The following is a 16,204-nucleotide window of genomic DNA, read 5'->3' on the forward strand; positions in this document are numbered from 1 at the left end:
GAAAGCGCTATTGTCTCCGACAGAAAGCCACGTTTCTGTCACAAATAAAAAATCTAAGTTGCCAGAGCTTATAAAATCGTTAAAGATAAACGTCTTGTTTCCAAGTGACCTTGAATTAACTAACGCCATTTTGATCAAAGATGAGTCACTAACCGGTCGTGAGTTATGCGAAGCCTGACACAGTGGACGAAGGTGATGATGATCCACCCCACCCCGCCGAACGCGAGGTGAGCATCGCCGGATAGGCTGCACTGCCGCATTTGCTGACAGATGAATAATCCACTGATATGGAACTTCCAAGGAGCGCCGCGAGATGTAAAAGCCGCGTTCCAACCCCGGCCAGAAAGCATCCAAACATGGCTGACAAACAGATCGTGAGGCCAGGTGTGTTCTTAGCCTAACAGCAATACCTCCCCGCTTTCCTCTCCTCCTGCGCCGTTTTCTCCAGGTGAAAGCATCCGGCACACGTCGCAGCCATACAGGTACATTCATTAGGAAAGGTGGAGGTGGTAAACTGAAACTCGGACCCGGCACATCCTCGTTTGTACAAAGCGCTATAGAAGATCTAATATTAAGCAGCATTTGGCGATCATATATTAACGGTGTAACAACATTTTGACTTATTAAAGCAAAAAAATGTATCAGCATAAACAAGCCAGGAAACAATCGGACAGAGCAGAGGAGCAGACGGCATGCCATTACTATCGGCGCCATCTTCCTGGTGTTGCACTGGTGTTGTTTGCCAAGAGCCCAGATGCTGGTTATGGTTCTACAGTAAAATCCTAACAATATGAAGAGAAAAAAGAATGAAAAAATCCATTCACTATTGGATGTAAAGTGGCAGAGAAATTGACAATATTGGGTAATATACTTATGCCGCAATAGTAGCCTGTCTGGAACCGAGCTGACTTAAACCACTATACTGTATAACAGTTGCATTACATGTGAACAGCCCCTATGCTAATAGGATTCTGTTTCTCTCTCCCTGTCTCGTCCTCGACCCTGAGGACAATGAGACAAACAGACCCAGTTCCTGCAACCGTGAAGGTCATCACACCGCTGATCTACTGACCGTCCTTCTACGAGATGCCCAGCCGATGCCTGACCAGCGACCACCGGCGGAACCAGTTTAATTCACTTACCCGTTCACATACCCCGATAGTATATATATATATATATATATATATATATATATATATGTATCTCTCTCAGGGTTTTTCTCCTAGGGTGGTTTTTCATCCCCTGGAGAGTCCGCCACCTTTGGCTTAACTTACTACTTTACTGTATACATTACATTATTACTATGCTCGTTTTTTGGATGATTCTAAGGGCCCATGAACTTTTGAGGGTCCCAGCCAAGGACAGTGCAGCACACGCAACCCCCTTAAGCTGAGCCCTCTTAGCTCCGCCCCGTCTTTACTCTGCGTTTTAGCGCCATCTCTCAGAAGAGAGCAAGGTGTGTGTATTTACTGCTATTTGTTATGATATCTGCATATGTGCATTTCCTTACTATAAATGCAGTTTACACAATGTGACGCTGGAGCAATACAATGCAGTCTTCGCTTTGTTCACCCCAGTTTAAAAAAACACAAAGCGATTTACGTTCCCTGTTTTGTGTTATGATTCTGACGCGAAGTCAGCTTTATAAGCTGTTTTAATTAACGTAGCCCGTATAAGCTAATTAACATAAACTAGAAATGCGATCGGTTACACACTCCAATGTTTTGTAACGCAATATGCCAAGGAATGATTTTTATGCAGTCGTGAATCGAGTTGATTGTGATAAAACTGAAATGCAACTAAGGCTAAACTAGTCCAGTTATGTCTATTAAAGCTTCTCACCTTGCAACAGGTTTAAGAAATCAATGGAAATCTATGTTGTAATCTGCTATAGTTGTCATTCATTTCATTTTAGAGTCCCTTGCTTAAAAAACAGTCTGAAGACCCATTTTAGAGTATAGCTGTTTTCTGGAGTTCACGGTTTCAATGATCTGTCGCTATTTTTGCTTTACTGAAGCTGCTGGTGTGTGAAACCTGTTTTTCACCTTATAAATAATGCTAATAATTATAATACAAGCTTTGGTTAAGCATTTTTGACCCAGTCTTATTTGAGGCAGAGTGTAAATGTATAGAAAAGATGCATTGTTGTTGTTCGCCATTTTTAAATGTTACAATGTTATTGGTGTGTGTAACAGCTCAAGTATACAGTATGTCACTGAGACTGTCTCTGAAAATCAGACTGAAGTCTCAAATCTTATTGTGAGATAAAAAGCATCACAGTTTGATTTCAAGCATTCATTTCACTATGATTTCATTCGCTGACATGACATTACTCAGTCAACCTTAAAGATATCAAGTTTATATTTTCACAAAATGTTCTTTACATTATGTAGGATGAATTTATGTGGGAAACAGTAAATCACAAATACATTTTTCAGATGGGTTTTCACAGGCATGGTCACATTTATCTTTAATCTTAAAGAATGTTGCATTTTCTCTAAATATATGCTGACATTACTGTATTTTTCAATTAAATTTACATTGCACAATAAATTATCTTAGCTGCAGACATTTTAGGTATCTATAAATACTGATAATTGTGGTCAAAACAATGGCAAAATAAATAGTTCTGTATTATTCAATTACAGACAAAGATTTTGAATAGCTACAGTAGGTTTGATTGTATGTTTGGTGCGAAATGGGTATGGTGGGGGCCCGACCCCCTATTTTTTCAAAGGGCCCAAAATTGCTAGCGGCGCCCCTGCATATCAGCCTCGTAATGATGGCTGTGGTTTTTCAATTATGAATAAACATTTACTATTTCCTCAGCGTCCTTCTGGTTTGGTGGTTTTTGGATGCGTAAGTAAAGATTTCTTACAAAATTCAACTCCAGAAGCCTCACTAGTGTATTTATTAAAATATTTATTAAAATCACCATTCTTTAAGTCACTGGGTGCTGAAATATGCCCCCAATTTTTTATCAGTATCGTTCTGTGGTCGGGTATTGTTTCTCTGTCTGCTTCCTGTGAACTATGTCATATGTTATTATCACCTGCATTTTTTTATTAAAAACAGCCTGTTCTTCTCTCAATAGCCGTGTTGGCACTATCGGGCTTCAAGCGGGCGTGCCAGTGCTTCACTGGTGCTTCGTTGGTGCTTAAGGCCCCGCTTTTCTGGCCCGCCGAAATCGTTGGGCCAAAGCGGGCTTCTCGGGCTAGGGGAGTGGTAAAGGTCTAAGGCGGAGTTTATCTGAACTCTGGCAAGATGCGCATCCATCTGTCTGCAGATTTAAAACTTTAAATATAACCGGGATCACCAGTAATTGACTGTTTCACGGAAGATGCCTGCTATGTTTGTACTTCGGACTGAAGAAAATGATCTGCATATGTAAAAAAAACAACGCCGAACTTGCCATGCTAAGGATCCGGCGCACACCGCTACCGGTTCGGGAGAAGTTTATAAAGTTTCGGGCACAGAACAAAGTGTTTAAAGTGCAACAGTGCTGAGAAATTAAAGATGTGTGTTGAATCATCATTTCATCGTCCATCACTCCATGTATTAAAGCGATCGAGTCACGATGGTATCTACAGTCGGTGAGTTAACATGCTACATAACGTTTGCATACAAAACACTTAAAATACAAATACAAATGCTACATTACGTTTGCATACAAAACACTTAAAATACAAATAACGATTGCGTTTACTGTATGTGTATTACAAACCCCCTTATACAAAACGTCACATGTGCTGCTTTCTTTTGTGTCCGTTTTACAGAAAAATGCCAACGTAAAGCTTTCAGTTTGTCATCCAGGAGTTTTTATTTTGTATATGAGAGATGACACAGCAACAAATGCAAGAGTAGGTGATGAAACGAAGATGATGATGATGATGAGACGACAGGAGCCATGGATGTTGAAATCAGTCCGGAGGAGATGTCTTTAAATACACTGTTTGTGCACTGATATAAACTTCATATGTAAATAAAGTACCGCGCTATTACTACGGCTGCTTGTCAGTTTATTGAAAATGATTGCTTAATAATCACATCTGAAACACAGAAATGGTAAGATGCCACAAAATGGTAAATATAACCATCATTAACTTAACCACCGTAACATAGCTTTTTAAATACTTGTGTATATTCAGAGTTGATTCTTAACGAGTACATTTTCTAATGATTTCTCAAACGTTTTGATTTTTGAGATGCAATTAAGTGATTTTCAGTTCTATTCAGCTATTCGAGGCAGTTCTTTATAGACAAAAGTATTTATTGATTGACACATTATTGAAATAGCTATTAGACAGTTACCTTGTGTTTCATGTGATGCTCAACTATTAACGTTTTCATGATTAAAGATATCACACCTCTTATAATGTGTAAGTATTTACATAGCCATAGAACTATAATTACAAACGTAACGTTACATATTTAGACACGTGCATATTTTAAAATAAGATTATTTTACATAAATGTTAAACTAGGACTCGTTATATTCTTTAAAATATTGTGTATATAAATGGTAAATGGTAAATGGACTGCATTTATACAGCGCTTTTTAACAGACCTATGGCCATCCAAAGCGCTTTACTAGTTTGCCTCACATTCACCCATTCACGCACACATTCATACACCGACGGCGGTGTCAGCCATGCAAGGCGCCATCCAGCTCGTCGGGAGCAGCTGGGGTTAGGTGTCTTGCTCAAGGACACCTCGACACTTGGTCCGGTGGAGCTGGGGATTGAACCACCAACCTTCCGGTTTGTAGACAACCTACATGAACCACTGAGCCACTGTCGCCCCGTATATAGTATAATGGCACATTAGGTAGATGAACGCTTTATTTGTAATTACCACTTCATAAAGTTTACTATTGCTTATTGATCTGATATTGTCTCGTGAGATCGCTCGTGTGCAGCCAACATAAACTTCCAAGAGTAACACCGCGGATGAAGCAAACATCTCTATCTTCTCATCTTGGCTTTCACCGTGCAAACAGCCGCCTCAGTCATTTTTCATTATGTGTGTTGTATGATGATGCGATCTAACTCCCGTCTCCTGTCAGATTGAAGTGACTTCCTCACGGTAAAACAGGCAAAGTTGTGTGACGTTACATCCAGGTAGGTGTATTAAGGGCGGGGTTTTCTGAACCGCTGCGCCGCTATTGGCTTGACAATGCAAACGCGTCGTGATTTTGGCTACTCAGCTGGAGGTCTGAGGCTATTGGCTCCGTGAGGCCCGTTTGAAGCCCTGGCTCGCACAGGCCCGATAGTGCAAAAGCGGCTAATGTGCAATTCTTGGTTACAAATGGGCCAGGTTTAATGCTCACTTTAAGCTGACTATGCCAAAATTACCTTTCAGACTATACACCTGTACATCACATAGAGTGAGAACTTTTGAACTTCCAGGTACAATGATGTTCACATATCGTCCATTCATCTCAGCACAGGACACAGATACGGACTGACCCCATCCCACACCATACAGCACAGCACATCTGAGAAAGAAAAACAGTCCCGTTATCCACAGTTTTATGTCCATATGTGCATTTTAAGAAGTGTTTCCCACTGTTTTGACCTTCTGGCAACTGAGACATTTGGTTTAAGCAACAGAAACTTTTCAGGTGCGTTGCCGTTGCACCAACATAAATTAAGCTTAAAATTAGATTAGATCAAGGTTTATACATTGCAACTATATTGTATTAAACTTTGAACCTTGTTTAAAATAAGGTTAAATTATTGTTTTAATTCCAATTGCAACTCAATATTAAACCTTACTTTTAAACAAATAAACTGTTTAAAATTAAGTAAAATATGTACTTTTAGCAGCAGTAAAACCACAACTTCTTACCATATATTGTATATATAGTGGTGTGAAAAAGTGTTGGCCCCCTTGCTGATTTTTTGTTTGAACAAAATCCAAACCCGCAGTGTGAAAAAACGCTTACCATTAAAGCCATTTCTAAAGCTTTGGGACTCCAGCAAACCAAAGTGAGAGCCATTATCCACAAATGAAGCAGTGGTGAACCTTTCCAGGAGTGGCCGGCTGCCCAAAATTACCCCAAGAGAGCACCATCGACTCATCCAAGAGGTCACAAAAGACCCCACAACAACATAAAAATAACTGCGGCTTGCCTCAGTTAAGGTTGGTGTTCATGACTCCACCGAAAGAGAATGGCCTGCATTTGCTGAGCAAAAAGAACATAATGCTCGTCTCAGTTTTGCCAGAAAACATCTTGATGATCCACTTCTGGGAAAATATACTCTGTGGACTGACAAGACAAAAATTTAACCTTTTGGAAGGTGTGTGCCCCATTATGTCTGGCGTAAAAGTAACACAGCTTTGTTAGAAAAAGAGCATCATACCAACAGTAAAATATGGTGGTGGTATTGTGATGGTCTGGGGTTTTGCTGCTTCAGGACATGGAAGACTTGCTGTGATAAATGCTACCATTAATTCTGCTGTCTACCAAACACTTCTGAAGGAGAATGTCTGGCCATTTGTTCGTGACCTCAAGCTGAAGCGAACTTGAGTTCTTCAGTTCACAACTGAATGGCTGAAGAAAAATTAAAGTAAGACTTTGGAGTGGCCTAGTCAAAGTCCTGACCTGAATCCTATTGAGATGCTGTTCTTTGAACTTTAAAAGGTGGTTCATGCTCGAAAATCCTTCCAATCTGGCTCAATTACAACAATTCTGCAAAGATGAGTGGACTAATGGCGCTTTTCCATTGCATAGTACTCCATGGGTTGGGTTGGGTCAGCTCACTTTTGGGGGCTTTTCCACTGGGGACAGTACATAGTACCCAATACTTTTTTAGTACCACCTTGGTTGAGGTTCCAAGCGAGCTGAGCTGATACAAAAAAATGACATGAAAATACTGATGATCACGGATTGGTCTGAGATAAGTAGCTTTACCTTAGTGCTTGCGCTTACACTAAACTCGATGAAAAAGCTAAACAAACCAAAGTAAAGTGAGCTGACACGACCTAACCCGTGGGGTACTATACAATGGAAAAACGCCACAAAGTTCATCCACAGCGCTGTAACAGACTCATTGCAAGTTATCGCAAATGACTGATTGCAGTTGTTGCTGCTAAGGGTGGGCCAACCAGTTATCAAAGGCTCTCTAAGCGAATTCACGAGTTTTAGACCATAAAACATTTTTTGTTACATACAGCATACATCTCTTCAATATCTGCTTGCTGCCTATCCGCTGATCAAACTGTAAAAAAACGCGATCTCTGTAGACAGCCCAGGCTCTACAAACTTCAATATAAACACAGTGGCCAAACCTGCACCACAAAACAAAGTGTTCCAGCCAATAAACGCGAAGAAGGATTTGGGGGTTGGGTTTGGGCACGTTCATGAAAGCACGGAAGGGAGGGGGAGGAGTTAACTACGCTCAGTTTGTTTGAAAACACATTTCAAAAATCAATACACTGATTCGCTTAGAACGCCTTTAAGTTTAGGGGGAAAACACGTTCCACACAGGTCCACGTAGGTTTGGATTTTGTTTTCCCTTAAAGGGGTCATAGCGTGAAAATCAGATTTTTTTCCATTTTAAGTGCTATAATTGGGTCCCCAGTGCTTCTATCAACCTAGAAAATGTAATCAAGATTAACCTAGTAACTTTGTTTGGGTAAGCCATTTTCTCCAAGCGTGTGAAAAATTAGGTCGTTCAGATTTTGCCTGTTTTGTGAGGTAGGTAGTAAGGCGAATTACAATAATACTGCCCCCTTTATCTGCAATATCCAACCACAGCACTGCCATAGTGCAGAGAGAAAGAGAGAAAGTAAAAAGTACTTGACAGCACAATTGAGTTTCAATTACAACAAACCACCATCATTGTGATCAGTGTTTGCACTTCATCCGCTCATTTGCATTTTAAACGACACACCTAAAAACGGCTCACTTTTGCTCAGGCCTACAAATTATCAATTTTTACATGCTATAATAAATTATCTGTGGAGTATTTTGAGCTAAAACTTCACATACACACTCTGGGGACAGCAAAGATTTATTTTACATCTTAAAAATATGTCATAATATGACCCCTTTCACAATAACAACCTTAATTTAAAAATGAAACAGTGTTTCCCATAGGATTTTGAGAGACTTGTGGCAGTGATGACATCATATAATTAGCAGATATGTGACGTCAACACATGTTTGCGTTGTGTTGGTACCTGAAATATATTTCACTTCTACTCTTTGATCTGTCACATTATATTGCATTTTAACACAACTGAATGCTATTTTTACATAATATCATTTCTGTTGTCAGACATAAAATTAGTAGACTATAAACAAGTTACTTAACACGACCCAGTAACACCTCGTGTTTAATCCAACTGTTGCTAAAATCCGATTTATAAACGCGACATCGTCTGACAAAATCACCATACATTTACATTGAAGCCTTACTGCTATTGCTCTTCTCATCAAGGTCCTGTTATGAGCCCTTTTTTTATTTTAAATGCGAGTTTTATTGTCACGCATAGCGCAGACAATTCGGTGCAATTCAGAAAATTTGAGAGAATACACAGTAAGTGTTACACAGAGTTACTACAAAACACATGCGCAGACATACCGCATCATAGAGAGGGAGAGAACGGGTTTGTGTGTGGGAAACACCAGAGGTGGAAAAAGTAATAAAATATTGTACTCAAGTAAAAGTAAAGTTACTTGTCTAAAAATCTACTCAAGTAAAAGTAAAAAGTAAGTCATTTTAACTTTACTCAGAGTAAAAGCTACTTTTTTTACAGCGGGAAGAGGTGGAGGATTCTAGTATAGTTCAGAAACGACAAGGGAATATACATCTCAAACTAGTTGTTTTTAATTGTAGGAACATCTTTACAATTAAAGTGCAATAACAAAAAGTTAATAAAATAAAAAAGCTTTTTTAAACTAAGAAACATTTATGGAATTGTTTAATGATTTTACATGTGAGTTATGCACTTTTGAAGGTGGTCAGCAGCTTGTAAATACAATCACCATAGTAAGGTTGTAATTGATGTATTGCTGGTAATACATTATTTTATTAAACTATATATAGTTTAAATGAGCATATAATGAGATGAGTGCCATGTCTATATACATTTGACACGTTTATTATCTTCTTACTTCCCTGACCTGGATACCTGATGACCTTTATTCTCTCTCTCTCTCTCTCTCTCTCTCTCTTTGCAATGTAGAGCCCTGCACGGGCCAAAAATTCCAGCCCTAACCCGGCCCTGGCCCGAAGTGTTCAAGCCCTACCCGATCCAAGCCCGACAATGCCTGCAATTTTTCAGCCCGAACCCGACCTGACCCGAGACCAATATCAATCACTTTTAAGCTCTATCTGACGCGCGCGCTCTTTGATGCGCACTCTCTCTCTCTCGGATGCGTAATAAGAGGTGAAGTATAGCTTTAGCCTACAGAAATGCTTATTGCTTTAATGTAGGGAGTTATAATAGTTCATTGTTCACAGTTCATATTTATGATCTTATAGTCCATTTGAACATTTTTGTACGAACTGACTGTATTCTTCAGAAAAACACTAAATAACTTATCTTCCCTTACCTGTCGCTGTTCAGTGTGCAATTAATTAATAAAAATTAGTATGACGTTAATTTTTAAAAGTGTGCAAGGTCCGTGCGTTCACGTCCTCCGCTATAGCAAAAAGCGCAATCGGCTAAACGAGCATTAAATATTAATATGACGTTGATTTTTGTTTTTATTCATTTATATTCACAAAACTTATCAACAAAACATCGATTAAAATTAAGAGACAAATTATATGAAACGAAATTCATTTTAAAGTAGCAAGAAAAACTTAAATTAAACTCGAAAATAATGTCTGACCCATTACAATTCTCCCTTCAAATTAATCTTTACAACGCGTATGGCGTTTAAAATTACGGTCTATCTTTCGTAATAAGCTAAATAAATTTAAACAAAACAACAACAACATTACAACAATATTCAAACCTAACAATACTCAAACATAAATATAAAACAGACATTACCTATAAGGATACATAAAACAATCTGATATAGCGTTTATAATAGCTGGTTGGTATAGATGTTTACTATTTTTTGCAAAACCTACGTTGCAAACCTCCATTTACCTGAATAAAAATAATTTTTACTTTGAAAATGATGCGCTGTCACTGACAGCGCCTGTCACATTAACATGAGCTGTTCGTTTACATAAGACTCCATCTACGTTCATTTACACTGCAGCGCAACGTCTTGAGTTCTCAAACTAAAACAGGGTCTGCAGCTTTTGCGAACGAATCCGTTTATGAGGGTCGAAAACGGTGGTGTGTAAATGAAAGGAGTAAACGTAGCAAAAGTAACGTTTAAAGGATAAACCCATTAATGTAAGCCTCAGATGCGCGCTGTCTCTGCTACACACGCAAACACACACACAATGAGGAGAGACGTTAAAATAAGCCCGACCCGAGCCCGGTGTGTAAAAAAAAAGAACGGCCCGAGCCCGGCCCAAATGGGCTTAGCCTGTCGGGCCCCGACGGGCTTGCAGGGCTCTACTGCAATGTCTAATGACCTGCGCATTCTCGAGGACGTTTTGAAGTTGTGTTTGACTTGACGCGAAGCTGCTAGACCTCGGAAGATAATGTGCATGGTATTAAAAACGCGTCGTGCAATTTCATACTTAAGAGCATGAATCCTACCTTTCATAAAAATGAAACAATCGCTTCGCGTCAGTGGAAAGTGGTCGCTTAAATATGACCAGGGGTTTCTTTCATAAGATTTGAACTGAGGCGGGTCTGCATTAGTGCGCGCCTGTCTCGTCCGTCTCCATGGTTCTTTTTGCGCGTTCCCCCGGGCCCAGCCCATTTACATCCGTTGCGCGTCTTTATCACCTTGCTTTTTAAAATATTTTTTTACTTGGTAACGGATATGATTTAAAATCTAGCGAAGTACAATACTTTAAATAAAAGATACTTAAGTAAAAGTACAGATTTTAAAAACTATTAAAAAAAGTAAAAATACCCCAAAAAAACTACTCAATTACAGTAACGTGAGTAAATGTAATTCGTTACTTTCCACCTCTGGGAAATACTAATGCTAACCTTTCATCATCAAGTATGGGAAACACTGCTACATGTTGTGTTTACTTGTGTTATCTTTCATTAATATTTAAATTGTTTCATGATCTGAAACATAGTGGGACAAATATGCAAAACTGTGTCTGTGTGTGTGTTTTTGTGTGTACACCAGCAAAACCAGCTAAAACCAAACTGGGAGACCATCTAAAACCAGCTCACCAGCTTATGCTGGTCTTAGCTGGATTTTTCAGCAGGGAAGAAGTAAAAATATGAAGATATTTAAGCAGATTTGTTAATTTATACATATACATGTATAAAGACCGCTGAAGCATGGTAAGCACTGCTTTCGCACCTTCAGCCTTCATCTTTAACTTTATATAAATACTCAGTTACAGTAATAACTTAACCTGGGATTATTGTTGCCGTCGTTCTCCAAAGAGTTTCCAATAAGAATTTCTGCTCCATTGAGTCGCTCCCCACAGCAGTCTGGTCTGTTAGTGACGACAACTCTAGAGATGTAGAAAGAATCCAGTAGATCCACTCTCCACCAGGGGTTATCAGTTGTTTGTACAGTATGGGTGCAGGTGTAGGGTGAAGTGTCAATGGCCTTGTATGCTTCCCAACCTACAAATTCTGTGGATGACTGTACAGTCTGTCCTCCTAAAGCCACATTCACTAGAAAAGATGTTTAAAAGAAGAGTCAGTCTGGATTGATGCAAAATACAGTCTCTTTTTGGAACTCTTAATTTTGCTTCACAATTCTGTACATTTTTGAACAGTCTTCCTGTTGCTCAATTTTTAGAGGATTGTGTTAACTGTGCAAACGTCATGGGTTTGATCCCAGGAACACAAATACTGATTAAAGCAATTGCTTTTTATAAAAGCAGCATCTGCCAAATTCATCTGCGTAAATGTCTCCAATGAGTAAATCTGGACATGAACCAACCATTTAAAATTGATGAGGAACCCTCATAAAGATGTTATGATGTGTCTAAAACAGTTATAAAGAGGTTTTTAGTTCTTACCTTCCTCCTGGGCAGTGATGGCATGTGTAGTGGTGAAACCTCCTACACCTAAAGTAAAATGCAAATCATAAACTTAAAAGGATAGTCATCCTGTCATCATTTTATACCGTAGGCTGTTACAAATTTGCATAAATTTCTTTGTTCTGCTGAACACAAATGAAAATATTTGAAAGAACTTTTGTTACCAAGCAGATCTGGGACACTGATGATTTCAATAGTAGGAGAAAATGTAAGAGAAAAATATATCTTGTGTTCAGCAGAACAAAGAATTTTACATTATTTATGCAGGTATTTTTACATTATTTACAAATTTGTAACAGCTGGGTGACAAAATGTTGACAGAATTTTCACTGTGATGATGGTATAAAAAATGAGAAAACGAATGAGAAAAAAACATGTAAAAAAAATGTGGTGCAGGCGCAAAAGATGATTCTAAACCAGGGATAGGCAACATTGGTCCTGGAGTGCCGATGTCCAGCAGAGTTTAGCCTCATTATTGTCCGTCTTGAAACAGCCACACCTTATGTTTTCACAGAGTCCTGTATTTCACCTGAAGCTATTTGTGGCTTTTTCCTTGCATCTTGAACTATTTTCCTAGCAGTTGTGGCTGTGGTTTCAACAGAAACTCTCATTTCAAACTTTTTAATTCCAGTTTGAAAACCGCTGATTAGCATTCTCAATTTCTTGGATATCTTTTTACATCCCTTTCCTGTTTTATACAGTTCAACTACATTTTCCTGCAGATCCTTTGACAATTCTTTTGCTTTCCCCATGACTCAGAATCCAGACTGGGGTGAAAGATGCAAGGGTCTGTCAGGAGTCCAGAAACTCATTGACCTTTTATACACACAAGGCAGGGCAAGACAAGTTTATTTGTATAGCACATATTTCATTCACAGAGATCATTCAAAGTGTTTACATAAAAATGAGAAAACAATAGAGAATTTTTTTTTTAAAATAAGAGACGCACAATTACAAGCAAACAGATTACAGGTGAGGATGGTTACTTATAATAGCCATTCAAGCCCGTTTGTGTGAACATGTGTACATGTCATCAGGCCAGAATCACCAGGGCATGTGAACTTTTGATCAGCATCATTTGTGTAGTTTCTGTTGTCATTATGATTTAAAAAGAGTAAATTCTAGCCAAACACTAACCATTAGTGAAAGAAAAGTTGTTGTGTTATCATTCGTATTCTCTGAGATATGGCCAAGAAATAATAAAGTCAGGGTATGTAAACTTAAGAGCACAACTGTATTGTTACAAAGTTCAGTCTCAATTGTGAAGAGATTGCTGATCCAGACCTGCCTAAAACGCCTCAATCTGAAATGCCCTAAGGCATTTCCAACTTTGCTAGGAAATTCACGCCCTTTAGATTCACAGAATTTAAGTGTGTTTTAAATAGTTAAATCAAGTTTTTGATGTTGACTCTTCAAAACTACAGCTTACAGAATCTGTGTTAGTTTTGTTTCTCACATGTAAGATTGACGTAAAGGGAATGACTTTCTTTACCTTAAGTGCAGGTGTCATACGTGTGTTAAACAGGTATTTAAGGTAATGGTTCAATTAAAGGACTGTGTTTACAAACTATTAAACCTTCCATATGCTGCCAAGGCATAAGAGTTATAAATTATTATACCACAATTCTGATTGGCTAAGAAATGTTCCATATGTGTTGATTATTTTTCAGTAAACCGTACACCAAAGCATGAGCAAAGCATGCTGGGAACTCAATCCTCTTCCTCTCCTCCTCAACCCCCTTCTTAGTTTCCATTAGTCAATGAAAATGATTGATGTTGTCCCAACACAAATGGATTAAGTAAACCTTCAACTCATCTTAATTGAGTAAACTGAGCAAGCAGTTACAGTAATTGTCTTAAAGGGACATTCCACTTTAAAAAAAAAAAATGCTCATTTTCCAGCTCCCCTAGAGTTAAACATTAGATTTTTACCGTTTTGAAATGCATTTAGCCGATCTCCAGGTCTGGTAGTACCACATTTAGCATAGCTTAACATAATCCATTGAATCTGATTAGACCATTAGATTTGCAATCAAAAATAACCAAATAGTTTCGATATTCTACCTATTTCGATATATTTTTGGTTCACTTTCAACATACACCTTCCTACAACACACACACACACCGCTTTTTGTTTTCTCCACTAGTACCATCTTCCCTGAGGTGGTATCTTCTCTTCCATCTCACTTCCTGTCTTTAGATGCTGATGAACCAAAGAGTTTCAATATTTTTCCTATTTAAAACTTGACTCTTCTGTTGTTACACTGTGTACTAAGGCCGATTAAAAGTTGTGATTTTCTAGAATATAGCAACTAACACTAAAAATATATATTTAATTTAGGTCTATACAGTTGCTTTGGAACAAAGCAAAATGCGGGTCATATTGACCTGCAAACCTCAAAATCGTTACAAAAATATTTTGATACACTTCAAAACATATCAGCATATCCATATCAGCATATCTCATATCCAGGCATTGCTAAATACACCTAAATACATACAGTGGACAAATTACCAATGGCATTGTAGAAATGTGTGTTTTGTAGTGTTCAATAACATAGATAGTGTTACTAAGATTTTTTAATCTAAAGTGAATTAGTCAAATTAAAGTTTGTGCTATCAGTGAAGTGAATTTAGAAAGTTAAACTTACCAACAAGTACACAGAGACAACTGAACATCCACATCTTACTGTTAAACAAGTCACAATCTCACACAGATGCTTTCTATGTAGGACACACATGAGATAAACATAAATATCTTACATGTCATCAGTATTGCAGAATAAATGATCAAATAAATATAAAAAGGAGCTGTTATGAGAGAATAGGCTACAACTACATTAAAGTATATTATTATTAATATGTAAGTGCTGTAAAGAAAATAACTACAATTCAAGATAAATTATTTGATTTCTTTATTCATTTTACTGGAAAATAAGACAGAAAAACTAGTAAACAATGTATAAATGCAATTTCCCCCATAACATACATCCAAAAAGAGCTTACCTTTAGTTTCTTTCTCTCCTTCTTTTTGTTTTTCTCAGCTATTCTCTATTTGACACCAAATGGAAATATCATGTCTTGTTGATTCCATGAATCCCAAGTTTATGCAAAGCTAGCTTTTTCAGCGTCTTTGTAAAACAAATGAGAAATCACAGACCTTCTGAAGTGAGAGATTCAAATATTCAATAAAGAATTATGTCAAAACAAATACATTCAATACAAAGCTGTTAACATCAACTATCCTACTCAACTTCACATTGTTGTAGTTTACTGCCCTCCAGGTCCACTTCTGAACTTTATAGAGGAGCTGGACATGTAGCTCTCCACAATCCCTGAAGACGGCAGCCCTCTCATCTTACTCGGAAATTTAACATCCACCTCCTCATTCGACCGAACTTGCCTCACCACCGCTGCCACTCGCAGATCAGGAAACCAGCGTGGTCTCATCTGCAACAACATTAAGGTAGAGGTCTACACGGGTCCAAAAATTCCTACCCGAGCCCGATCAGACCCGTAAATGTGCTACACTGAACCGACCCGGACCCGTCTGTTGTTTTGAAAGCTGGACCCGGACCCGACCCGGACCCGTCTATTATTTAAAAGCTGGACCCGGATCCGACGCGGACCCGTCTATTATTTAAAATATGGAGCCGAACCCGTCTGGGAAGACACAGACCCAACCGGCAAATATTCCTTAGCTAAATGTTATTAAAAAGTCAATAAACAAGTAGCGAAAATGAAACTTTTTGTCTTACCCATATAACTTAGTCTTCTCCATCCTTGTACCTGACTGTGTGTGATGCACAATCCTTATTTCCAAGTAAGTTCCATCATGTTATTCCTTTCTTGACGATTGAAATGTTTAATGCTTATTCCAGCTTTAAAAGTCCACTTTACAGTCATGGTGATTAATAACCCGGTTTTCATTTGTTGTGTATCGGGTCAACTTGCTTAATAATGTTTGCCTATTTGGATTATAATAACGATTGCTCGTTCAGTGCCATATGGCTGCTTTCGTTAGCTTTACTTCTTTGCTATCATCTCTGTGCTCTTTGAGCAGATCGTGAAAACTTTAGATATAACAGCAAGATGGTCAA

The 16,204-nt window shown here is 38.3% G+C and overlaps 1 protein-coding gene and 1 long non-coding RNA gene across 2 annotated transcripts in view; one reads left to right on the forward strand and one right to left on the reverse strand.

The window, feature by feature from the left end:
• LOC129440038 (fucolectin-4-like) overlaps positions 1–15,566 on the reverse strand; it is a 32,431-nt gene extending 16,865 nt beyond the window's left edge. The window contains exons 1-4 of the mRNA XM_055199079.2: positions 15,467–15,566; positions 12,084–12,131; positions 11,466–11,733; positions 5,355–5,497 (exon numbers count right to left, since the gene is read on the reverse strand). Coding sequence (XP_055055054.2) covers positions 5,355–5,497; positions 11,466–11,733; positions 12,084–12,131; positions 15,467–15,566 — 559 coding nt within the window. The remainder of the gene's footprint in view (positions 1–5,354; positions 5,498–11,465; positions 11,734–12,083; positions 12,132–15,466) is intronic.
• On the forward strand, positions 3,140–4,006 carry LOC141353163 (uncharacterized). Its single transcript, XR_012360191.1, has 2 exons — positions 3,140–3,593; positions 3,777–4,006. It is a non-coding gene; the product is annotated as an uncharacterized lncRNA (long non-coding RNA).
• Positions 15,567–16,204: the final 638 nt, after the last annotated feature.

Source organism: Misgurnus anguillicaudatus, chromosome 21, assembly GCF_027580225.2.
Source record: "Misgurnus anguillicaudatus chromosome 21, ASM2758022v2, whole genome shotgun sequence".
Taxonomy (NCBI): Eukaryota; Metazoa; Chordata; class Actinopteri; order Cypriniformes; family Cobitidae; genus Misgurnus; species Misgurnus anguillicaudatus.